The sequence below is a fragment of the Chroicocephalus ridibundus genome, chromosome 4, assembly GCF_963924245.1.
Source record: "Chroicocephalus ridibundus chromosome 4, bChrRid1.1, whole genome shotgun sequence".
NCBI lineage: Eukaryota > Metazoa > Chordata > Aves > Charadriiformes > Laridae > Chroicocephalus > Chroicocephalus ridibundus.
The window spans coordinates 60,336,118-60,361,362 of record NC_086287.1 but is presented as its reverse complement, the minus strand read 5'-3'; the positions used below and the strand labels follow the sequence as shown (position 1 = coordinate 60,361,362).

The 25,245-nt window shown below is 48.2% G+C and overlaps 1 protein-coding gene across 1 annotated transcript; it reads right to left on the bottom strand.

The window, feature by feature from the left end:
• Nucleotides 1-952: 952 nt before the first annotated feature.
• On the bottom strand, nucleotides 953-25,014 carry LBHD2 (LBH domain containing 2). Its single transcript, XM_063333118.1, has 5 exons — nucleotides 24,830-25,014; nucleotides 15,141-15,243; nucleotides 10,488-10,578; nucleotides 5,454-5,661; nucleotides 953-4,307 (listed from the first exon to the last, which is right to left on the bottom strand). The coding sequence occupies exons 3-5, from the start codon at nucleotides 10,575-10,577 to the stop codon at nucleotides 4,231-4,233; spliced, it is 375 nt and encodes a 124-aa protein (XP_063189188.1). The 5' UTR covers nucleotide 10,578; nucleotides 15,141-15,243; nucleotides 24,830-25,014; the 3' UTR covers nucleotides 953-4,230.
• Between the last annotated feature and the right edge of the window lie 231 nt (nucleotides 25,015-25,245).

Genomic DNA, 25,245 nt, shown 5'->3' with positions numbered 1-25,245 from the left:
CAGAAGGAAAGGACGGCTCCTAGGGAAGTGAGAAGGAGACAGTGTCAGCCCCTCTACCACCCCACCCCCAGGGTAATATATGCCTGGACGTGACATTTTCCGTGCACGGTGCATGGAAACTCCAGTACTGAGTGACACTAACCATCAGGTTTGCAAGCACTGCAGTGCCAAAGCCGGGCTCATTGCCTCTAGCCTGGGATTCAGAAAATTTCCCTAACCGTGCCCCCACTGCCCACCAGGCACAGCGGCAGGTCCCCAGCCCTGCTGGGGAGAGACTGGCTTTGACCCCAAGCAATGCTTTTTGCCACGCTGATAGATCCATCTCAGCGAGCAGCCACTGCTTTTGAACTGGGAGAGCAAGAGGGAGTCTCACCCTCCAGTTACCCGATCCTTGGCTTTTTGGTAACTTGCCCTTTTGGGAAAAAAATTGGTTGTTCAGTGGGCGACTATCTCTGCCTCTCATCTTCTCTGCCGCACGACCCCGCTCTCCTTGCGCAGGGTATAGGTTTCTAGTAATGCGAGTTCCCGCTGGGCTCCACAATAGCCTTTCTAGCCAATGTTAAAAGTGTGCATTGCGTTAAAAGGTGAACGAAGATGAGCCAACTGGCTCGCTGCTCGCACTGCACGCAAGGCAGGGTACCACCCAGGGCGACGGGCCCCCATCAAGCAGGGCAGCAAGAAAATCCCACGACAGAAACAATGAGCACTGAGCTGCCTGGTCTAGGAAGGAAAGAGACAGAGATGGCAACTGCCACTGAGGTAAATCTGAATTTATCTTTGTAGGAGAATGTGGGCTGGAGGATCAGTGTGAGTATTTGCACGCCACGGGGCAAAGGCAGGCTTAAAGGGGCTTGGTTCCCCTGTATTAGCTGTATTCGTGGTAGGACAGGAGCTGCACGCCACCACAAATAACCCTTTGCATTTTTAAACCAAGACACCATGGGTACACCACTTCTTCCAACCGGTCCAGTATAGGCATTTAATAGGCTAAATGGTGTAATACATCTACAGGACATACATTAGTCGAGTATTATGTACAGGTGGCATTTTACAAAATTAGAAAGAATGGAAATAGAGCAAAATCCAACAATGTCTTACTCCATAAAACTTCCTTTCTGCACTACATGAAATATTCTACAAGCTAGACTAGAAAAATATGACTGAATGTCTTTTTTTTTTCCTTTTTAGTTTCTAGAAAGCTTTTAATCCAGAAAAAAATACAAAACAACTATTGAGTTTATTAGAGAGATGACACTTGCACACAGACAAATTAAGTGGACAATCATAGACCTGCAAGTTGAATAAATAGGACTTGTTTGTATAAAACAATTTTCTCTCTATCTTGCTCTCCTATTTTAGGGCCTCTGGCCCATGTTCAGAAAAATAAAAATGGGAGGAGGAGTTTGGCTTTGTGTGGTTCTTAAACTGAGGCCACACGGCTTTAGGAGAAAGCTTTAGTCTGAAGCATCCATTTGCTTCAGGTAAAATACTTCGAGGGAGAAGCGCGAGAGAGGGAAAAGGAAAAAGAGGAATAATTAGGCTGGAAGGAGGAAATCTGGCATTTCTATATGGGCTGTAGCTTTAGGTACTCAGATGAAAAAAGTACTGCTGCCTGGCGTTTTTTCAGGGTGTATGTAGAATTTTGTTGTTTCTTTGGGAAACTTATTTAGGGAAGTGCCATTGACCTCAGGTGGAAATAGGATAAGGGCCATCCAGAGCAGGAAGGGAGGGAGCGTCTGAAAGCAGATAGAGAGCACATAAAATTGGGGGAAGTGTTTCAAACAACTGTTTTTCCTTTTATAAAGCGAGAAGAAAATTAAGTGATATGTCTAACGTCGTTCCTTGCGGAGATGGGCAGACGCAGATTGAAAGGAAATCACACAGCTAAAAATATGTCGTCACCGTCGTTGTTTTTCCCCCAGAGCTTTGTAAAACTTCTTGATGGTCCATGCAAAAGCAGCGTTTAAAGAGCACTTTGCATCCGCTCGGCCGCCTGGCCAGCACAGCTTTCCTCCCACCACGACCAGCTGCAGACGGGTCCGAGCTGGGGACCTCCTCTCGTTGCTCGTGTGCTACCCAAACATGTAGCCTGAGCTTGTTCTCGCTCCGTTGGCTTTACCAGAAAACTGTCACCAGCGAAGGGGGTGACGGGGACGGCAGCCAGATTTAGGAGGTGCTCTGAAACCTTCAGTTACTCTGGTGAAATCCGGTGCTCTGACCAGGATCCCACTCATCCAACAAAATAATTCTGTGACAGCGTAGGTAAGAGAGTCTACACTGAGAAGGCAAAACAGATTGTTATATAGGTTGAGAGAGCAAAGTTTAACTTAAGTATCACATTATACTATACTACACTGCTTATAAAAAGGGTTCTAGATCCCAAACACCCCAAATAATGAGCAATAGTTTTGTACATAAATTAATGTTGCTTTGAAGTAAAATAGTCTCTTTCCTTTGTATTAAACGTTCATTGCACAGAATTCTTTGTAAGTAAATATATTAAATTTGGGTGCTAAGAAGGTATAAACTTATCTTATTAATACATCTGGCCAGTAAATTTTATCCACCATCACACAATTAAAAGCTGCTGTTAGAGAAAATTATTACTGGAGAAAAGAAAGCACTTGGAAGTCAACTTAGGAGTTAACGCTGGAAGAAATCCTGTTATTTCGTTCCACCTACAGCGAGCGGCTTCTTCCGGCTGCAACATTAATTGGAAGTACAGACCCCATCCAGCCCTGCAGAGATGGAGAACGCCAACTTTGTAGCTTATGGGACACTCACCACTGACACAGCCAATCCCTTTTGAGTACATGCATTGTCTATCTCCACCAACACTGTCCAAAGGGAAGCATTTTGGCCCAAGATCGGTGCTTCTCCTGGGACGGTGGGAGGGAGTCTGTGGGACGTCCCTGTGCAGGAACGGGTTCATCCTTGTTAAAATGGCCCCCAGATCCCCAAGGAAAACACACTGGGGGCCCAAGGTGTCCAGAGTCAGCTTGTCCCACCTTGAGCTCTGGTCTCCAGGAGGTGGCCATGCAACCAAAGCCAAGATGGCCATGTAACCAAAGCTGAGGGGGCCATGCAACCAAAGCCAAGGTGGCCTGCCGCAGGTGAGGGCACCCCTGGCGCCCGTGCTCCCACCAGCAGTGCCACTCCGGCAGGAGAGAGGCAGGTGTGTGTCCCACCACCTCGCCTCTCCTCCACCCCCCACTACTGCGGGTGGCTTGGGGAGGACCTGGCACCAAGCAAAATGGAGGGCAGGTTTGGGCCGTGTCATGGAGCTCCCATCACCCACCTCCAACCACCCCTCGGCTCGGGTTGAGGGAGGAACAGCTGGGCCTCTGCACCTACGTTATACACAAAACATACCGAAAGAAGAATTGTCACAACAATTTCTATTAGCAAGGTGGGACAAATCCAGCCCTGGCGGAAGCGGGAGCCATCCTGTTGGCTTCAAGGGAGAGAAGAGCACGCCACACCACGGCTGGACCTGGGCCTGAAGAGTGCACGAACAGCACGATCCACCCGAACAAGCCTACAACGGACAGCCTCACTCCACAAACACCAGCGACTAGCTAATCATCTGCTTCGTCAATGTACAGCAAGAAAGCGTTTCTGAGAGGCGTCGGCCTTGTTGAAAAGGTGCCTAAGAAAAGGCTGGTTCATCCAAATTTGCACAGGTTAGCCAAAGGGAGAGAACTGCTCTGGGCCACCCCGGGGCGGCAGCCTGGAGGCAAATCTTACACTTGCGTCTCTATACAAAAGTTACAAAATCAAATGGTGACATTATATTACATCTATTGTCCATAATATCACAGTGCTAGTTTTAAATGGCTAAAAACAATAAAGGTTTTAGATTTAAGACATCCCTCCTGTAGAAATGTAACCCCTTTGTCCTGCTGTTGATACCTGAAAGCAGCCTTGCTTGAAAAAGGTAAATCCAATGAAGTGTGCTAATTGAAATTAGGAACATTTTTCCTTGATAATCTCATATTTCCTAACACGTCCCACTGTTCCCCAAGGAAAAATTAAACAAATAATATGAATCCCAGCCTGAAAATCAAAATGTTGAAAAGAACAGTTCTAAAGCCCAGACGCTTCTTACCAGGTACTAACTAAATAAAACCCTTGCAGATTTAAATACAGATTACTTTGACATGTCTTCAGAGTGTGTTAGCTTTCCAACAACATTCACAATGAAGTTTCACTTCCGAGGCCATGGAGTCCCTACTCGTCCTCTTCAGTTCTGCTTTCCAGAGTGTCTGTACTGTCTTCCACTTCTTGAGCTGAGTGCGCTGAAGTATCTGCAAAGAAATAGTTCATCTGCATTTATTTCCCCATAGAGGTACAACAGCCTTCATCTGATTCCTGGCTCCACCAGGCAGATGATCCATCAAGGTGCTCAGATTTGACATAAGCAATCTGCTCTACTTGCAAACCAGTAGTTAAACCTGGAGTAGGGTTCTCCAAGTGCATCACAGCCTGACTTTAGAGGGGATATGAGACCTCAGGACAGGTAGTGAGATGAGGTGATGATCCCTCTCCTCAAAAGCAGGACAGTCACCGTAGAGGGAGGGCTACCTGCTGCCTTAGTGAAATCTGCTCAAACTCTCAGTCCTGAAGACATAACAAGCCCTAACACCAACGCACAAAAATACCACAGAGGCCATAATGTGCGACCTGGGGGTCAGGCCATAGATTTGGCTCATAATTCTTCTTGAATGATCAAACACTGTGGTTACCACCACCCTGAAACGCGAACTGGAATACCAAGTGATTTGACACTTCAAGATCAGACCATTTGTCATTGCCCCTTTGAAGGGAAGGTGCATCTTGCACCCCATCCTGGCTGCTGTCTCTGGGCATTTGGGTGGCAAATGTTGGTGCACTGAAATGGAAACCGTGTCACTCTTTAAGAGAAAAGGAGAGCACTGAGGCAAAAAAAACCAGAAATAAATAGACCAGTTCCACACTGGAGCATTCCCTCCATGTGCCAACAAACTCTTATCTTTGGGCATATTTACCCCACACTGACACTACTAGTCATATCTACATATTTGTGAGTCCCTGCTATGCTAATGCACTCCTGGAACACCACGATGCTTTGAAAATGTGAAGCTACCAAATGCTGCACTTCTAGGCTAGGAGACAGGGAGGTAGATATCTGCTATTGAACAGGATTACTGCTTCCTATAGTGAACTGCTAATGTGCAGTAAACTGCCCATTGGCCATGCAATGGCCAGCACTGAGCCTCATGTGGATGAAAATGCCATGTGCTCAAAAGCTACAAGGAAATTTTCAGTCCACACGACTCCCTCTCCAGTGCAAGTATCTCTGGACACCTTCAAGCACCTACTGCTCTTTGGCACGCTATTAACTTCAGTGCATGGCTTGGCCTCAAACTGCTGCTTTCCTAATGGGAACGAGAATGGAAATTACTCATTCAGACCTTCCAGATCCATCTGCTGCTGCTGCTGCTGCTGCTGGACACAGACTCTTTGGTCACCATGAAGACCCTTGTCTTCTGCCGATTTCAGGTCATCAGGAGGCCAGCGCAGCTCCCCGCTCTCCACCTCCCCAGACTCGGTCGGCTCCACCACGATCGACGGCAGTCTTTTGGACAGCTTGGGGTACTTCTCACGTGAGTCGGGGAAGGCCTGGTGAGACATTGGGGGACATGTCCATCAAAGCCTTGCCCAGGGCTGCATATTCAGAGCAAGCAGAGTACGCACTCCATCTCAGCATCCTTTCTACATTTGACATGCACTCCTATGTCCACCAAAAAACCCCTTCAAACTGGTGCAGGGCATCGGTCCTGCACAGGGACGATTTCAAAAGCAGCTGAATCCAGCTCCTTGACAGCCAAGCATGGAAGCAGAGGGGCTACAGGTCTCAGCACACTCTCCCCTTCCACATGCTGTCCCTCCCTGGGCAAAGAACCGACTTTGCTCTCCAGTGTGTCGGGCAGGCAATTGCCTTGACTTGTGTGATCTGACATGCGTAGTAAAAATGGAGACTTAGGCGACAAAATTCATTATGTTGCCAAACACTCGTGTTTGGTGGGGTGTTAGGACACAAAGGTCATTGCTGTAACGCTCAGCTAAACGGCTGCTGCAGCCCTTCTGGCTGCTGCCCTTTTATTCTGATATGATATTCATGTTTTCTTGCAGTGACACTTTATTAAGAAGCCACCATTCTGCAGAGCTGTTTGCTGTAATGCGAAACGCTGTATTTTATGATGCATTCATGCAAAACAGGTAGCCCCAGAGATCATCGTTGCACAGAGGATGGTGGCAGCTATTATTTTCATTTGTCACGTTGAAGCTGCAGGTCAAACACTATGCAGTGATTAGTGCTTGAAGCTGAACTAGGTCTATTTAGTGAAGGATATTGTAACACATAAAAGTGCTTTCTTGTTTTCAACATCGCTGGTTCATTTAAATCTCTCAGGGAACTTTGGTTTGGATTGGAGTTTTTTCGAGGAAAAATCATTCCAGCTCCTCCAGGATGTTAATGTAAGACAAACTCTGTTGTTGCTTCACTGAAGCCTTATCTCCTGGCTTCTCAAACTTCTGTATACCTGCACTAATGGGGTGTAAATTTCTCCGTGCTAGCTGAGTGTTATTTTATTTTATTTGTAACAATAAAATCAAGGTGCAGACTAAGGGTTGAGAGCAAGAACCATCCCAGTTTAACTCCAGGCCCTGACATGGGTTTGCTGTGTGCTGGTGGGAACCTCCCCACGCATCTGCACCGCGCGCACCACTGAATCAGGGCATCTGGTTGTGTGAGCCGGTCTCACCGCAGCTCCTGCGACAAGGACGGGCAGAAACACACGGATATTCCCTAATCACCATAAAAGTGGGCACAACTTCCAGGATATTGCCAGGGACCTGGGGGTTTCATAACCCCCGGGAGGTGTTTGCTCTGTGGCTTTTCCAACCTTCCTTCATCCCAGTAGCTGCTGCCTAAGAGCTTAGGCTTCAGTTGTCCCGCTTGGCAGCAGAACTGGCATGGGGAGGCAAGCCCTTGGGAAGGGCAATTCTCTTCCTATGTATCTGGGAAAGAGCAAGCACATTTTTATCCTTGCTGAGAGGCCTGTATCTGACTTCTGGAGATGGGGAAGGACAATAATTCTCATCCTTATGCCCTCGCTCCCCACGGTAGCATTGCAGGGATTCATTACTCTTTGCCAATCTACGCGAAGGTGAAAAATGTTGTCTATTATTATTGCTAGTGTTGCAAAATGAGAGACAATTAAGAAGAAATTTCTTTTGTGAGAAAGTCCCTTCAGTGCAACTAGACCAAGTGAATCGCTGAAGGTAAACCCTTCTAATGCTTCCCTGAGCTGCACCCACATGGGTGTAAGTCGTCCTGATCAAGCAATGCTGCTCATGCTGCCTATCACAAAAGTTCCCCCCAACTTCCCATTACACAGCCTCCTCCTGAGCTGTTCTGGAATAAATTGGAAAGACATTTCCATGGCAGCTGTCGAAATTGGGAGGAATTTTTACGAAGACACTAATATGATGCTGCTCTTTCGAAATAGGAGACAAGGTAACATCTCCTTGGCCAGAACAGGTCCAAAGACACCCCTGAGGAGCAGTGCACTCTTCTTCAGACCCACGGTGGAGTCCAGCTCCCTGTGCTTCACGGCTCAGCTGGCAGAAAACAGCCATAAATTTGTGGGCAAATTACTTTACATCCTCCCGGGGCTGGCCACGCAGGTGACAGTGACCTCTTCCCCCAGCTGCCGCTCAGCCTGCTCGGGTGGCAGAGGGGTGCGTGACAGCCATCCCGTCCCCAAGCCATTTAAGTTTCACAGAAATCAAATTATGAAAACATGAAAACAAAAACCCTCTCTCGAAAATTTCTTTTGACATTTTAGGTAAGCACATGAGGCACTTGTTTTCATTTCAGAAGTTGATACAACCAGGGCTGTATGCTTTCTTGTGATTCAGGTTATTACAGTGTGTTGAGGTGTTCTGGTTTTTATTAATGCAAGTCTTTCAAAAGACAGATTTCTGAATCCTAACCAGGCAGCAGAACAAGCGCAAGACATTTTCAGACCCTCAAGCTAACCAGAATTAGCATATTTGCTGAGGTATTTAGAGGGTCCACGACAAACAATTAGTCCTTTCACCTCTTCCACGTAGATCAACTTAAAATGTTTGGTTGTGTGCAACACATGAAACAATAATCATCTATGAAAATGGTGAAGATCCCTGTGCTGAAAGGGGCAAATTTTGGAAAAAGAGGACTCCCAAGGAACAATCACAGCTTAGCATGCTGCATGCTCTTCCTCCCGTTGGCATAATGATTCCTTATTACTAGAGAGAGCCATTTCCATTGCAATTTTACCCAAAAAGGTTTAACGTGAAGACACACCAACAAGAACATGAATGGAGCAACCCCTGGATGGGGGATCCAATAGAAAAAAATTTCTGCTTTTTCATCTGCTTTCTGAAGCCGTAGGAAATGACACACACTGATCTAAAAATGTGCTAAGAGCAGATTATTACGGCTGCAACAAAATTTAGCAGAGGCACCTGCGCGGCGTCAGCTCGGCTATTTTTGTTCATGTCATTCTCATCTGGTCTTTTCTCACACCAATCACATAATGGTTTTTTCCACCAGAGCCCAGTATTTACCACGTCCCTCCAGGAATGAGTCAGGACTGGCAGGAAGCAGAGCTGCCTGTTGGGCCTCACTGTGTTTTTCTGCGGAAGCTGGAGTGTGTGACGAGTGGGCAGGAGACTGCAGGAAGAGAAGGCCCGGTCTCCTGGCCAGAGTGCTTGGAAGTTGCTGGAAGAAACCTAGTTTTCCCGCTGAGTCACTGACTTTGCGCTACAGAATCACAAAGTATGGCAGGGGTTGGAAGGGACCTTTGGAGATCATCTAGTCCAACCCCCCTGTCAAAGCAGGGTCACCCAGAGCAGGTTGCACAGGAATACATCCAGGTGGGTTTTGAATGTCTCCAGAGGAGACTCCACCACCTCTCTGGGCAGCCTGTTCCAGTGCTCTTCACTCTCAAATTGAAGAATTTTTTCCTTATGTTTAGACAGAATTTCCTGTGTTCCAGTTTGTGCCCGTTGCCCCTTGTCCTGTCACTGGGCACCACTGAAAAGAGTCTGGCTCCATCCTCTTGACACCCGCCCTTTAGTTATTTATAAGCATTGATGAGATCCCCTCTCATTCTCTTCTCCAGGCTAAACAGACCCAGCATCTCTCATAAGAGAGATGCTCCAGTCCCTTCATCATCTTCATAGCCCTCTGCTACCTCCTCTTCCTACCTACCTTCCTTCGTACCTCCTCCCTACCTCTCATTTCTTTTTGCTTTTTAGCCTCAGGTTGCCATCACTAAAATGTGAATGGTACCACCTTCTCCCAGAGGGGAAGGGTAAAGGAGCTGGGGGAAAAGCTCTGGAGCATATGACCAGGGACACCACAGAACCATCCAAAATGCAGAGGTGGAGCTGGAGCTGGCCCAGAGTTTGGACAGTGTACACTAACACAATAATGAAAACCTGGGACTCAGTGAAAAAGAGGAAAGAGAATATTGAAAATGTGCTCTTTCAGTGAGCAGCATCTATCCTGTGCGGTCAATGAGGCATGGGAAAGCCCACTGTACACTCTTCAATTGCATACAGCCTTTCATCACATGCACGAGTGATCTGAAAGCAATCTGCAAAATTTCAGTTCTGGCTTCCCTGGCTTCCAAATGCTTGATTTTAACCTGCAACATGCTTCTCCTAGAGCAGCTTTCTGAGTCTGCTCACAATAATACATCGCCTGTTGAGAAGCAACTCAGGTCCACCAGGACGTGTTTAGGTGGTTCGTCCCTGGCAGCGACACTGACAGTCACGAGCACAACCCGGGGCACGGTGGTTGTCACAAGGGGGGCTCGAGACATCGTGATCCCTCCTGCTGGAATTGGCACGGCAGGCGGGTACGCAAGTGGGTGTCTGGGACCGCCTGGGGACAGAAAATGCTCTTGCACCTGCCAGCAAATGGCCCTGCTCAGTGCTGCTGCTGTGATGCCACAGCCATTTATGTGAATTACACAATCATTTTAAATGGTCTCTTTTCTAAAAAGGGAGCTCCCTCTGAGCCTGAGGAAACTTAGCGCTTTACAAAGGTGGTGTATAAAAGCTGCGGTGCAGTATTGGCTGGATGTCTTCATCACACCATGGTTGCTCAGCTCTGAACTCTTGGTGACAAACAGCCTCTTTGCCTGCATCCCCACATGGGGCCAGGCATCACTGTCACCGTGCCCCAGAGACCTGGCACCTGGCAAAACCCACCTGCCAGAACTCTTATCTTTTAAAAATAAAACCTAAATAGGATTAAACATGTATTTCCAGACTTCTTCTTCTGGCAGCTGTGCTCTGCAATTCAACATCTACGTGTATGACAGTTATTGGTTGCATTAAATTGCTTTTGAAAAGCAACTGGGGATACTTTCCAGTTTTTCTAAAGTTACCTGGCTTGAAGGGCCTCCTTCTTCCTCAGGAGTCTGGCTGAGCGCGAATTCCTCCATCACCGGTTCCCGTGTGTTCATCACCTCTGTCATGCTGCAAATATTCAAGCAGAATAGGAAAAGTCAGCTCTGAGCTTTGGCCCCACAGTTAGTTTAAGAAAAGACATTGGCTTTTCATATTTGTTAAAATAATCGTGTTACAGGCTGTCATTTCTAAACAACCCACCGAGAAGTGGCTGGCTCTCCAAGCCAATTGCTACCACTGTGTGCCGGGATGCGGAACAGGGCATGGACCTCAGCTCCCCGCGGGGATCGCAGAGAGGACCCCCAGAGAGTCCCAGAGTCGTCAGCAGGAAAATGGGAGTTCTCCAACGTTATCAGAAACCAGTTTATTACTGATATATGAGCTCAGAAATTGCATCTGTTGACCAAGAAAAGTTAGTCATGGAAATATCAACCTTGAATTAAATTCTCATTCTGATTCTTTGTAAAGTCTTCAATAGTTGCTCTTTCCAGATGTCTCTTCTATTAGTGAGACAGCACTTTTTAAGCTGTTAATTCCAGACACACCAGCTGTATCGGTGTCTAAGGGCCAGATTTTCAGTAGTCTTTGCTTGCCTGAGCGTTCAGAGAGGTGTCGAGTGGGATTTTCAAACGCACCAGGGAACGGTTGGCACCTAAATCTCATTTAAATCAGGGACTTACATGCCCATTAAGCATCCCCCTGTGCTGTTTGCCACCCAAGGCACTACAGCGCTGGCCCTCGCACTCTCCTTGTTCCCCGGGGCCCTTTGGCACCCCGGAGCAGAGGGATGGGAGCCGGCTGCGGTCCTTGCTGCAGGGAGCCCAGCCCAGCCCAGGGCTGGGTAGCCACGCATCTCTACGGTGTTGAGATTTTCCTCACATTTGCAATTTATAGATACAACATTCTCTTGAAAAATTTGAGGATGCCTGAAAACTTCATAACGCCTATTAAGTGCACAGAAGCAAACAGAGCCCGACCCACTCTGTTTGACCTACAGACTGAAGGGGCCACGTTCATTTTGGATGGGAATACATCAGCCCCGGATGGGTTTGATCCCGGGCATTTCACTCTCTCCAGCTGGCATTCGTCAGGTACAGCAGCTATCGGCTGCCAGAGCCTCCTGCAGCACGCAGAACGTAGGCATCATCAATTACACCGCCCTGCCACCTGCCACAGCAAGCACCCCTTTAGGCACGACTAAATGCTGCCATTAATTCTGGTCCTGCTCCGCACACAAAAGCCTTCTTTGTAAAGGCTGCTCCTACTGAGAAATGCAAAACTAAAACATCTTAAGGATAACTTGTTTCAGGCTTACATTACCAATTACCCCACAAAACTAAATTTTACAATATCTGCAATTACTACAAAACCCTTCACAATGACTTTAATTAGCTGTAGCACAGAGCAGCGTGATATCGCGGAGACTTTCACTCCCACTGCATCATATTTTAAAAAGAGCACGGCAGACCCAGGAGACTCTGGAGCTCAGCTGTGGGCCAGGACCCGACCCCATAGGCATCCATCAGCTCACGGAAAAGCCCTGAACCGCTAGCCGTGGACCCAACCAACGCCGAATTAAACAGCACACTTCGTGGTACACACACACACACACAACAGGAGAGCAGAACCAGGCTCTGAAACGCAGCACGAGGCTGAACCAAACCCCTGATCCGGGCACCCCCCAGCTCACGCAGCCTGAATCCGCCCAGAGCCATGGCACAGTAGGAGATGGACAGATTTTGCCTGCTAGGAAGAGTTTTGAGCTCCCTGCCCTTGCTTGGACCCTTAGCCCTCCCCAAGGACACCACATCAGGACACCACAAACCACCCAATCAGTAAAATACATTCATTTTCTGGACACATGCTTTTATTCCTGCAGCATCCAGCGGGCCATACCTCTGGGCACCCCTGGACGACAGCACTGAGGGCTGTCTGATCTGGAAATGGAAGACCCTTTCCTGGAGCGGTGACCGTGGGCCCAGCTGTGCCAGCTGTTCCTGCCACCCCAGACAGCGCTTTAAAGGATAGAGCTGTGCCCTTGGACCCTTCCCCGCCCAAAAGGAAAGCAGTGCTCCCTCCGTTACCTCCTCCCTCTGATCACCCCTGGGACTCATGCAGTTACGGCGTTCTTTCCCTGTCCTGGTCTCTGCCTTGGTCCCAGAGGGACCCTTTTGCTTCCCTCCTGCTTCCCTCCAGTGCTGCCTCTGCAGATGCCCACACTGGGCCATAGCAGGACACCACTCTCCCACCCCAGCTCTTTGGGAAGAGTTGGTCTGGGGGCTTTCAGACCGCCTGTTAGCCAGACCCAGCCATGAGCCTGGAGGAGCACAGGGCCCACCGCTCTGACCACATCCAGGATGAACGTCTTTCTCTTCAGTGCCCCATCCCCAGCTGTCCCGCATTGCAAGGAAAGGGCAATGAGAAAGTGTGTGTCTGGATGGAAATAATCTTGGAGGCTTTGTGGGGGGCCAGTATTTATAAAGTCTTGGGCTTGGCTACCACGGAGAAGACATGTCCCACTGCTGCGTGTCCTGGGGGTTGGTCCCTGCTAGCCAGTGGCAGAATCCTGCAGTTGCCCACAGCTGTCTGGTTTATTTTAGCAGCCTTTCAATACATACCGAGTGTTTAAAACTCTTCTCTGTCCTTGTTCCACAGGACATTAGAGATATACATCCACACATGCACTGTCAAACGTGTCATATGAGCTCAACGATGTTGTTAAGACCTCATGAAATTCTATTATTGAGCAATAATGGGCTCCGTGCTTCCCTAAGACCACATTACACCCTGCAGATTATTTCTAAATGACAAAGACAAATGATTCTGGCTAGGAAAATGGTGACAGTCCTGCCAGTGTTACAGCAGATGCCTCAGTGAATCAGCTCCCAAGCTGTTGAAGCCCAGGCCATTTCACAAAATCTGTGCAACTTACGGGTTTGATTGAATAGTATGGCAGAAGTGATTGTACTTGATGTGTCTCAGAAAAGAACATGGGGCCATGCAATTGGCAAAAGAATTAGGCTTTAACTGGAATAGATTAATTGTTCTCAGTCTCCACTTAGAAACAGTAAAGGAAAGCAGAAGAATCTATGCAGGCTGTGAAAGCAGGGATGCTTCTAACGAGCTTAACTAGGTATTTAGTGCTGAAAATTACTAGAAGTAAAATAATTGAGAATGCCGCTGCAATCAGTTCATCTGAAACTTTGAAATCACCTGCAGGACACCACTGAATTGCCTGTAAAAGCCACAGAATCTGAAAAAGGGCTCTGGGTGCTGCTTTTTAAACTATGATATGATTTGTGGTCAGGAGAATATTTTACTTTTTAGCCAATTTTCATGGAAAAATATTGAGCCACTTTTTACTTCTGCTTTTATGTGAGAAGTACTTACATACAACAGCAAAGTGGCTGATACAAGAAAATTATTTTAAGAACTATAACTTTTAAATTCGATCTTGCATTCATTTTATGTATGGTAGGGGCTGATATCACCAATGACATATAGTAGCCATAGTGATGCAAAACAAGGCAATAAATAGCATTTACAAACAAAGAATAAATTCTGTTCTGGTGGATGAGTCACCTACTCCGAACCTTGAAATTCTTGTGGCAGTGAATTAAGAGATGCATTTACTTCCCCTAGGTTTAATTAAGCTCAAATGTATCAATTAGGGGAGAAAAAATAAAAAGCAAAATCTGTTCTTGCTTTTCTGTGAGAAAACTACATTTAGAGAAGATTATCATCTTAAATGCAACTACTACAGTTGCAGGACCACGCTATGCTGATCTTTTTCCAGGGGCACGGAGCAAACGTGCAGCCCACTTTCTGCTGTTCGCGATGGCGCTAACAAGGGCAGAGCCATATATAGGTTGACAAGCGCTAAACCACTTACCATGAGAAAGCGCTCAGAAACAATGCACGCACTTTTATTTTAGCTTTTGAACAGAGGGCAAAACTGACCTGTGAAATTCCTGGTGGCAAAACGGTATTTGACTTGAGGACCAGCTTCAGGATCCTCAAACGGGAAGCGCTTATGAGGCTATAGAAAAGAGGCAGGTTGCATGATGCAAGCAAAGATTTCCTTAAGAAGAGGGGCAAACCCACATTTTATGGGACAGGCTGAGCCAAGGTTGGGAACGGCTGTTGCCTAAAGCAAGGATCAGCCTGGAGGATGCTCAGACATGCACTGAACTGGTGTCAGGAGGATGGGGCCGGGCTCTTTTCAGTGGTGCCCAGCGACAGGACAAGAGGTTAACAGGCACAAACTTGAACACAGGAAGTTCCATCTAAACGTGCAGAGGAACTTCTTTATTTTGAGGGTGGCAGAGCCCTGGAACAGGCTGCCCAGAGAGGTGGTGGAGTCTCCGTCTCTGGAGACATTCAAAACCCGCCTGGACGCGTTCCTGCGCAACCTGCTCTGGGTGACCCTGCTCTGGCAGGGGGGTTGGACCAGATGATCTCCAGAGGTCCCTTCCAATCCCTATCATTCTGTGATTCTGTGAAACTGGGGCCTGATCCTGCTCTCTCCTCACCAACCAGGATGGGCAGCAAAGGGGACACCCGGCCAGAGGATGAAGCTCTGTGGGGGACAAATGGCAAGTACAGGGCAGTGACAGAAGAGAGCGCGTTACCTTCAGTCACGTCCACGGATGTTGCTTCTGAAAACTGTCCTTGCTGCAGATGCTCACGTTGTTGACGAAGTGTCGTGCAAACTCTGTCAAATCCTAGAAGTGCCTGAAAGAGACAACGCAACACAGTCAAAGGGTGCAACCAAAGCGACAACGCTGACAGTAACCCGGGTGAAAGAGTACTACTGAAAACTTGCTGCAGAAACTCCTACTGTGAAGGTCTGTATCATTTTCTACACCAGATGGGAATTGATCTCACTAAGGATGAAGCTCATAGTATACCTAGTGAATTACCGAGGCAATTAATGTTCCAAAAACACCCAAAGCACTTAGCTGAAATACCTTGCCATCTGACTCTTTTTGTGATGCTAAACCTTATTCCTTAGTGTAAACTACATAAAAACTGCTGAAACTGGGACACACAGAAATTCTCCCATAAGGGAATTTTGACGATAGTTGGAAAAATCAGAAAATAAAAACGTACACCCTTCTTTGGGAGGATCAGTGTGCTTAGTGAGACACAGTTCAAAACATCAAAGAACAAGGTTCCTGCTCAAGAAGCTACTGGTCAGGACACAAAGAGGACAAAATAGGCTGAAAGAAGGATACCTTAGGATTATGTTACTGTACATTTCTTTCAGATGTCACAGGAGAAGTGATTTTTGCAAAGGTCTACTCCAAACTGAAGGTAATACTTTGATGTGCAGAGGTGATCCCACCATTTCAAAGTGTGAATCACTGATTTCCGATGACTTCTCTGTCAGAAAGTCTTAGCTGAAGAGCTTGAGACGTTACACTGCTGAAATATAGTCAGTAACTTGGCCAAAGATGATTTTCTGAGAAATTTGTTTAGCCCTACAGCTTGCCAAATATATATTCATGCCAGCCACAGATATTTCCTTGGATGGGAAAAAAGTGTTTTCAGTGAAGTGAATGGCACTAGTGTATATATTTTATACCCTCCAGTGGTTTGGATTCCAGCCCAAGTGATTAAACAAATCTACCTGCTCTGGAGGCCTTCCTACCAAGATTTATAACACTGGATTAACTGCACACTGATTTTATTCAAAAACAGTGACAGAGGAAAAATTGTGCATCACATTCTGGAGTTTCTTCTTATGCCACAAGCCACGCTTATTGCAAATTAGGGAAGCAGGAAATCACATCTCCATCCCCAGGATTCAATCCAGAGGGTTTAATTCTTGTCTGGCAATTTTCTTTCCTAACCAACGAGCAAACCAACTTCAACTTCAGAGAGGCTAACGTTTTGTCCCTGAAAAATTCATGACTACACTCACTGCTTGTCTCTTGTACGGAAACCAGAGAGCATCCAATACTGTGTTATCCAATACTCTGGGAAGAACATTTTTATCCCACTACCCATTACAAAACCCCTGCTATTAAACCCATGAAAATTCAGCACTAACTTGTCTGCCTTCAATCTCTCCTTTAGAAAATACTGAATGTAATAAGAACAGTTATTACACTGAGTCATCTCTCAATGAGAGAGAAAATGGTGTAAGAGATAATGAACTGGGCACCACATGGCCACTGGTTGGAATCCAAGCCAGGCCACTTGGTATTTAGAGGTATCTTCAGATGCCTGGTTAGCTCTATATAAGGATCCATGCAGTACTGAATTAATTAAACCCACATCCATTGCTCTTCCAGCCTTGGCAAAGGACTTCTGGATTGAACTGACCAAAGTTTTAGGGAACTCTGTACTACAGCGCCTGCCACGTTTGAGAGAGGACATCAGCCCCTGGGGCTCGGCTACTTGAGCACTGCAATAAAAGAAAATCTCTCGAGGACTGCAGCGTGGATGAAGTCCCTTCTCCCAGCCCCACGCAGCTATAGTTAAAAACAGAAAAACTTCTTCCCAGTCAAGATGGTTGAAGAGTTCAGTGTTTCCAGTGCGTAACTCCCAGAATGCATTTATTCTCTGAAGAGGAAATACTCGCTTTATCTACCTAATAGATGTGATTATCTTCTTCGGCTGACACTAGAGGAAACATAAACTAATGCCCTTCCTCCTACAATACTGCTTAATCTTTTAAAAACAAGGCATGGCTACTGAGATCATGCAACAAACCTTTACTGCAGTGGAAATGGTCTGGAAATGGCTTGAGTAAAGCCTCTCTCTGCTTATTTCTTCTTGTCCCTTCTTACTTTTACCCACCTTTGCTGCTTTGCTGATTAGTCTAGCCTGGAGCCCACGTGCTTCATGGACTCTCTCCTGACCTACAACCCTCTTCCACCCCTCAAATTAACTTGCCCTCCTTTGCCTGAGCTTGATAACCAGCTGCTCCTTTGGCTCCAGGAGTACCAACACGGCTGTGCAGCCCCTCTTGCTTTATTTCTCTGAGAGAAACCCCAAACCCTTTGAATCACCTGAAATTGGTCAACTTTGCATCAGCTGGGCACCATGCTGTCACCGTATGCTCCTCCCCTCCTCATTTGTCACATGCCCTCATCCTGGGCCGGTGTGGGACCTCTTCGAGGAAAGCACACTGTGATGTGTTATGTGTTGCACCTTGGGGCTGGGCTGGGATCTGGGAGTGTTTGTGCCTGACCACGACTGAAATAATAACCATTTTCACATAGCCCATGAGGCATTGCCAAGCAGAGCCATACAATGGTGTGCGCACATGCTGCTGTTAACAGTGACCAAGAAGTCTCAAGTCTCAGAGACTGGTGACACTGCCTGGCCACCCTTCCTCTGGGCTTGGAGAGTCCTGCTACACTTCCCAGTAAAGAACAGTTGATTTAGGGACTACTCCAATGAGCTGGTCACGCCCTTGCCTCTTTAGTAGCTGCACCACCATGGAAAGTGTGAGATACAACCAAGGGGATGATAAGAGAGCTGGTTCCACCAGTGATACCAAGCAACACTCCAGTGGTGGCCCCTTTGCTCATATCAAGGACCCTCTATCTCCCACCCCACACAAAGGGATGGATTTCCACCTGTGCTGCTTGGCACAGGCCAAAAGCCCAGGCACCGAAAGTTGTTCTCCAGGCTTCTCTCCCACTTTGGGAAGCATCTGGGGCACATTGTATATTTGGAGTTTCTACACCACAAGGACAGGGTCTGTCCCGGTGGAGTGGTCTCACCTCCCATGGGAGGACAACCAGCGCCAGGGAGCACAAGTAGGATGTTGTACAGCAATTCTGGCTAGCTGGGTGTGCGGGAAGCCCAGCCTGGCTTCTCCTGGGTTGTGCCTGCCCATGCCATGTGGGGTGAGGACTCCATCACACACAGCAGCAGAGGCCTTTCCTTGCGATAAATCCACTGTGAATTGCAAAGTAGATGTTTTTAAGGCAAGCACGCTTCATCAGTGAAACAGAAATAGGAACCGGCCGCAGGTTGCAATCCTAGCAGCCTGCAGATTGGCCGCTTGATAGAGGAGCCCTGCGTTTCAGAGGCACCGAGCCCCGAACGCTTCCCCGGCGGGCAGCAGCACCTCCAACATCAGGTCACTTTTATTTCCAGATGCATCCTGCTCTGAAGGCATCACCCCTCCTCTTCCTGCTGTCCCACTGTTGGAGACAAGTGGGTGGCAGAGGGAGACCTGACCTTGGGGTGCCGGGGCTGCTGCCAGATTAGCAGGGGCTGCGGGACAGCCCCCTCCCTCCTCCCCTCCCAGCCTTCCCCAGTTAATCATTCCCCCGCGGAGCACTCATGGAAATATTATGATAACAGCCTAACAATACCACATTGAAGGTGCACCTTGTAACAAATAAGTGCAGACAGGCAGAAGAAATCGGCCTTGAACCGCTGCTCCGCGCGCAAATTTATCATTTTGCTGGCACCGCAGAAAACGAGAGCCCTCCCCTTCTTATTTCAATGGGACAATCCCAAGGGCTTTACCAGCCCCCTATTTAAATTGTGCCTGAGAATGTCTCCCCGCGCAGCGCTGCGGGCTCAGCCTCGCACACGGAAGGACTGTAAACACCGAGCTCTGGGAGCTCGTCCATGCAATCCATGCAATCGCAGCGCACATGCGGTTCCCGCTGATTGCAGATAGCACCTCAAACAAACCAGGAGCTCAGCCTTGGGCGTCCGGTCCCCCTCCCTGCCTCACCCCGCCAAAGCCTCTGGATAAATGCAAACTTTTCTTCATTCAAGGAGTCTAGCCTTTGTGTGCGCTACAAAAAGAAAAAACCCTGCTATTGATTACAAGGAAAATTGGGACAGGGCATGCATAAGAATGGCGTTAGGCAGGAGAAGCAATGGTCTACTGCTTCGTTTTTGCAAAGCGGAAAATTTCGATGAGCCACGGTGAAACCTGCTCAGCAATTCCCAATAAACAGACAGGTACAAGGAGGTTTTTCCACCCAGAAGATGAAAGGGTGCCTTATTTGGGCTACTTTGCTGCAGCAGATGGGGCTGTCAGTTCAGCCAGGGTGGGTGCGTGGGTGATCCAGGACAGAGCTACAGTTGTTGTGGTGGAGGAAGCCATGAAGGGGCTGCTCACACGGTACCAAAAGGTGCACGTCCCTGCAAGAAAACACGTCAGTTGGCATCTTCTATGGCCAGGCGCTTCTGTGGACCCAACTCTTCTATGCCTTGCTCTTATTAGTGTCCTAGGAGGATGGAGCTACAGCTTAGGCCCTGCTGTGACTGAGTCTACATGGGTGGCCTGGGCCATCCAGAGGTAGGACCATGCCTGGTACCTCTGCTGGGGGTGGGGCACTAGCTTCAGCATCTTGGCACTACCCAAAATTGCGCTTTCCTCAGTGACACTCTGCAGCCTCCAGTTTCCATGAGTGCCTACTGAGCTCAGCTTTTGGACACTGTGGATAGGAACTTGGACAGCTTCTTTGTTTCCCCTGGTTGCACATTTGTAATGGATGCATTTTATGAAGTGTTGTGGGTTCCATGGGACTAGTGAAATGTAAATTACCGCATGGACCACAGAAGATAAATGCGTGTGTGTACGAACTCCTATTTAAACCTCCCACTTCTTTTTGGATGCAAATCTCTTTCCTAAGCAACTGAGAAAAGTGCGATATGTGTCAGAGTCTGGAGATTAGAGATCTGTTCTGTTCCCTCATTTCAGAAGCTCTTGTCTTCGGCCACCCACGCAGTACTTGAGTTCTGCTCTCCGCAGGCCAAAGCTGCCTTCCTCTCCTCGGCGGCGTGCGCTCTGCAGAAGATGTCGATCTCTCTCAGGAAGCAGCGAGATGAAATGACTCTCGATGTGGAGGAGCAGGCATTTCACCATGAGACACAGCACGTAGTTTGGGAGAGCGAAAAGGGGTAGGAGGCTGCTATTTCCGGACCGTGCTGCCTCTCGCCGTTAACTTCGCAGCAAGCTGCAGTTTTTACTGTTCCTGCTCCAAAGAAGCTACTGGGGTAAATATCACCCAGGGGAATTTCTCAAACACTCAGCTGTGGACTACCAACACTAGAAAACACAGGCTTCCAAAGGGCACGCCACTGGCAGATGACTCTAGCTCAGCTTCCTCGGCTCCTGGTGTTGCACAGCGAGGCATCGGGGAGCTGCTGTTCTCCCTTCATCCCTAGCTCCCGGCGCACCGTGACTACACACAAACCTCAGCTTCCAGTTTGTTGTAGTTGTCCAAGTTCCTACTGGCCTTGTTTGCAAAAAGGAGCTAGAAACTTGACTCACACACAGTCGAAGAAGAAGCAAAAAGAACTCAAATTTGCCCATCTATCACAATTTTTAAAGCAATCTCATGATCTGGGGTGATTTAACTCAAAGTTTTTCACAACTGATGTTTGCAATCCTGCTTGCTATGGGCGCTTCCTTGGTGGGTTTTTCTTTTTTTTTTATTTTTTTCCTTTTTCTTTTTCCTGGCTGCTCTACAGAAGCTCATTTATTTCAGCTCTTTGATCTCAGCACTAAACTACCTGAGCTTCCTCGCGGGAGATGCCACAAGGGATAGGTACGGCAAGGGAGGAGAGTGGGGCAGCCAGCCAGGATGCTGGGAGATAGGGATGAGGAGCAGACAGCCAGGAAGCATGTGCAGAGCAGCGGAGGGAGGAAGAAGCAGAGCAGATGGGAAGAATGACTAAGCCAGCTCCTCCGAATGCCGGTAGACCTCTGTATCATGGAAATCTCCACAGAGCCCTCATGGAACCGTGTGCCAAGAGAAAGTTTGGATTTATTTTTTTAAGCGTCGGATTCAGCAGCTAATTGATGTGAAAGGACCTCATTAAGAAAACAGCCCCATCAAAACTAGAGATAAGCCTCAACAAGCTGTTAAATGTTTTTAGAGGTATCTCTTCTGGTACTCGCTGTGCAAATACTCTCTCATCTGAGAACCTGCTTTTGGGATTGGAAATGCCTGTGTGGAGCAGAGTGTTTCTGAGCTCTGCTCACACTGTGAACCTTGCATTGGCTTCGCTTTCTCAAAACAACCTTTTGAAGCTAGTACCTTACAAATAAGCATTTCATTCCTCCTAATTCAGAGCAGCGGTTAGTAAAGCGTCTCAGAAAGAAATGGTTTTGTTTCTAGGACCTTCCCTGGAAGATGACTGTTCTCTCATCCCTCATATTTCATGCCATGATTGTCCCTCACCTTACAGCACCCGTGGGAACTGGTAACAGATGAAAATTGGCTTCCTGCGCTTCATTCTACTATTCCCTAGGTATTTCTGGATGGTGAGTGAGGAAAAAGGTATCGTAGAGCATCAACACAGAGTAGGTGATTCTTAGATGGAAATGTCATGGGAAATAGACTGCAAAATGTCTGATGTCTTTCTGTCACTGTGAAAGAATACTTTGGACAGTCTGTCACTGGGCTCATTTCTAGGTAGCAGAATAGGATAAGAGGTTAGGTACAGTCAGGTAGAACGGTATTTACCTAAAAAATAAACTAGTTCTTTCCTTGTAACTTTGGGGAAATTAGAATACGGTGTAGTCAGTGCTGTAATATGAGGCAATATTGAACATTTACTAGGGAATTTAGTAAAGCAAATGCAGCAAAACTCTTAGATTCAACAAGCAAACAAACAAAACTCCACCAGACACTCCTAAGAGAACAAAGACAATGAAGAGACTTTTAATGTTCCCTGTTGGTAATTAACAGCACAACCACAGGTGTCATGACATCACAACCTAACACCAGAGATGCAGCTGGTTTTCTCTAGGAATTAAAACTCCGTCACCTTAATTGAATTTCCAAGTATGGGAAGTTGCCCCAGCCCGAGATGGAGGATATGAGAACACCATGTGCTGCAGCAGTAGGGATGGGCACGATGGAGGGTGAGGACAACACACAGCTAAAAATAAAGAAATTATTAAAAAAAAAATAAAAATGCAGTATGGTTTTTTTTGGAATGAGTCATTAACGCTGAACGCAAATATGCATTAACAGGGCTATGAGTCTTCCTGCCAACCAATTAACAAGCACCTTCCGGATCTAGAGGTCTCCTAAATATTTGCACACAGGCAGTTTATGCGTGTGCGTGTCAGAGAGGGAACTCGGCTGAAAATTCAGGTTACATCTCACAGAAGTTGCAGTGGTCTCAACAGAGGAGCCGGACTTGGACTATTGTCTCCTAGTCCTATGGGGACATGGGCACTATGGGGCGAAACACTGCGGGATCAGTCAAGGCGCCCTGATGTGAGGAGGGGCTCATCCTGCTGGACCACAGCTGCTTCCAGCACTGGATCTGCTCTGCAGAGGATGGCACTGGTCACACTGCCCCTGAACGATGAAGGAGAGGTGATCCCAGCCCCTAAGGACTTGCGAGCAAAGAGGGACAAAGGCTGCAGCAGGGGGCTGAGAAAAGGTTTTAAGGACCTGTTGGTATCAATCACTCTTTTTCGTTCTACCTGGTTGTTACTGGTTGGCACTTCTCCTGGGGTTTGCAATAAAGCCTTCAAAGGCGGAAAATGCAGGAAATTGATTCATTTACAGATTTTTCCAGACAAGGTACACATGCCTGAGGAGCAAAGGGCAGGGCTGTTGCTGAGGCAGATGCTGGTCTCCTTGAAGTCACAGCAGGGCTCCTCCTGCCTTATGTGACACTGGATCCGCTCCGGATCAAGGCTTCTCTGACTGACCCCTCCAAAATAGACAGATGTGGTTAAATCGGCTCAGATGCAGGGGCGTAATTTCAGAAATGAGAGAGAAGGAACAATTTCAGCCTGTGACACTGTGGAGTTGACACCTGATCTATGCAAAAGCCTGTTGCTTAATACAAAGAGATCATTGTGAGAAGGGAGAGAAAGTAGTGACTACATTTGCACATTCATTTCTTCTGCTAAAGTACCGGAGATGTTAAAGGAAATTCCAATTGATTGACAAATTGTCAGGCTAGATGGGGAAAGCAAGGAAACCAGGTCAAGTCATTCCCTGTTTGCTTGTTTTCCCTCTGTAATCATAATGTTGACTCTGAAAACATGTTGTTTGTTGTTTTTTTTAAATGGAATATTAATTATCAAAATCCCGAGCTGTGAGCTGGATTCTTTTCTGGGCACAAAATTTGTTGTTCATTAAATCTAAGAGATGGAAAACACTGGCTTCAGCCCGCTTGTGTGTAGGCAGATTTCCCCGCTTCACCTTCATTTTCAGGATACTCCATGAGGAGGCATTGCGCAGAGAGCCAGACTAGGGGACAGATGCGAACACCAACTTCTGGGTCCTTCAATAAAATTTGAATGTATAGCTAGGAGGGCTTCCTTCACTCTACCACCGACTACATGGCTGCAGTAAAGATCTCAGTCAGGAGAAGACTAACGGAAACAAATTTCTCTCTGTATATTGCTTACCGTGGCTTGAGGGGTTAATGCTACACCCAGCCTAACCCAACTCCCCTCCGCGACTGTAGCCATATTCAGAGATCTACAAACACGGCTCTGTCCCAGATAAAAAGAAAATTTTTGTGGTATGTTCATTTGGCTGCAGGAAAATATTCACACCCTTTGCTCAGAGTGAAACATAGTCCTCATTTACAGAGTAAAGTAGGTTCTTTCTTTCTCTACAAGTAATCGTATGTGTGGTATTTGCTACCTGATGGGAAAAGCAGGGTTTCAGTGTTCTTTTCCCCAGTTCAGCTAGGCTGCAAGCAAAACCATCACTGTCTTAAACTTGCACTTTTGTTACCCGCTTCCTCGCCTCAAAAGTTGCCTTGAAAAAAAAATTTTAAAAAATGGAATAAACGAACACCTGAGGCGATCGCAGACCGCAAACCAACAACTCCCTCAGTGCTACGCTCATTCATCAGGATTCCTTCACACAGCCGTTTCGGCTGCCGAACAAGTTGGTTGTGTGTTTTTTTAAAGGGGAACCCATTCCTCGGTGAATTCTCCTGAACATCCTTTACTCCAAAAAAAAAAAAAAAAAAAAAAACCTAACAACAACAAAAAACAAAACAGCATCTGGATAAAAAAGACAAGGGAAAGGCGCGCTTTCTGCCTTTCCTTTCCCCGGCAACTCCCCGCAGCCAGCCGTGGAAGTGGAGCACTTTTTCCCGGACGGCGCTCGACGGACCCGCTCCCCCCCCGCACCGCCCCGCACCGCCCCGACCCCCCGCCCGGCCCCGCGGCGGCGGGCAGCGCCTTCCCGTGCTCGGCGGGGCTGCCAGCCGTGACTTACAGGCGGCGGCTGCCTCTTGCCGCCGGACCCCCGCCAGGCGACCCCCCCCACCGGGCCCCGCCACCCGCACCTCCCCGCAGCCCGGCGGAGACCCCCCCCGCCCGCCCCCCGGCCCGTCTCACCGGCGGGGCAGGCGAGGCGAGGCGAGGCGGCAGCCGCCCGCCGCCCATGCACGGCGGCAGAGGGGAGCCGGCAGCTCCGTCAGCGCGTCCGCATCCTCCCGGGCCGGGCGCTGGCACCGCCGCCGCGGCACCTCCCCGCCCGCAGACCGGCCCCGCCGCTGCCGGAGCGGGGAAACCACTCCCCCGGCAGCGCCGGCGGGGCGGCGCGCAGACACGGCCCCCCCCCTCGCCGGCACGGCACGACCCCCCACCGCCCCCCCCGGGGTGGGGGATGTGTGAGGAGCGGGGAGATAACAGCTTCGGCGGTCCCGGCACGTTCTGCGGACACGCGTGGAAACGCGGGGCCCCGGCTCCCGCAGCGCCCCACGCGTGGGACAGAGGGGCCGTTCCCCCCCCACGCCTTGCCCTGCTCACGG

What these genes read in the sequence shown, in the direction of transcription:
- LBHD2 (XM_063333118.1), bottom strand. Translation starts at nt 10,577, where the DNA reads ATGACAGAGGTGATGAACACACGGGAACCGGTGATGGAGGAATTCGCG. An exon ending in AAGGAGGCCCTTCAAGCCAG is followed by an intron (nt 5,662 to 10,487) that starts GTAACTTTAGAA and finishes ATGTCTCACCAG; the next exon opens with GCCTTCCCCGACTCACGTGA. An exon ending in GCAGCAGATGGATCTGGAAG is followed by an intron (nt 4,308 to 5,453) that starts GTCTGAATGAGT and finishes ATTTCTTTGCAG; the next exon opens with ATACTTCAGCGCACTCAGCT.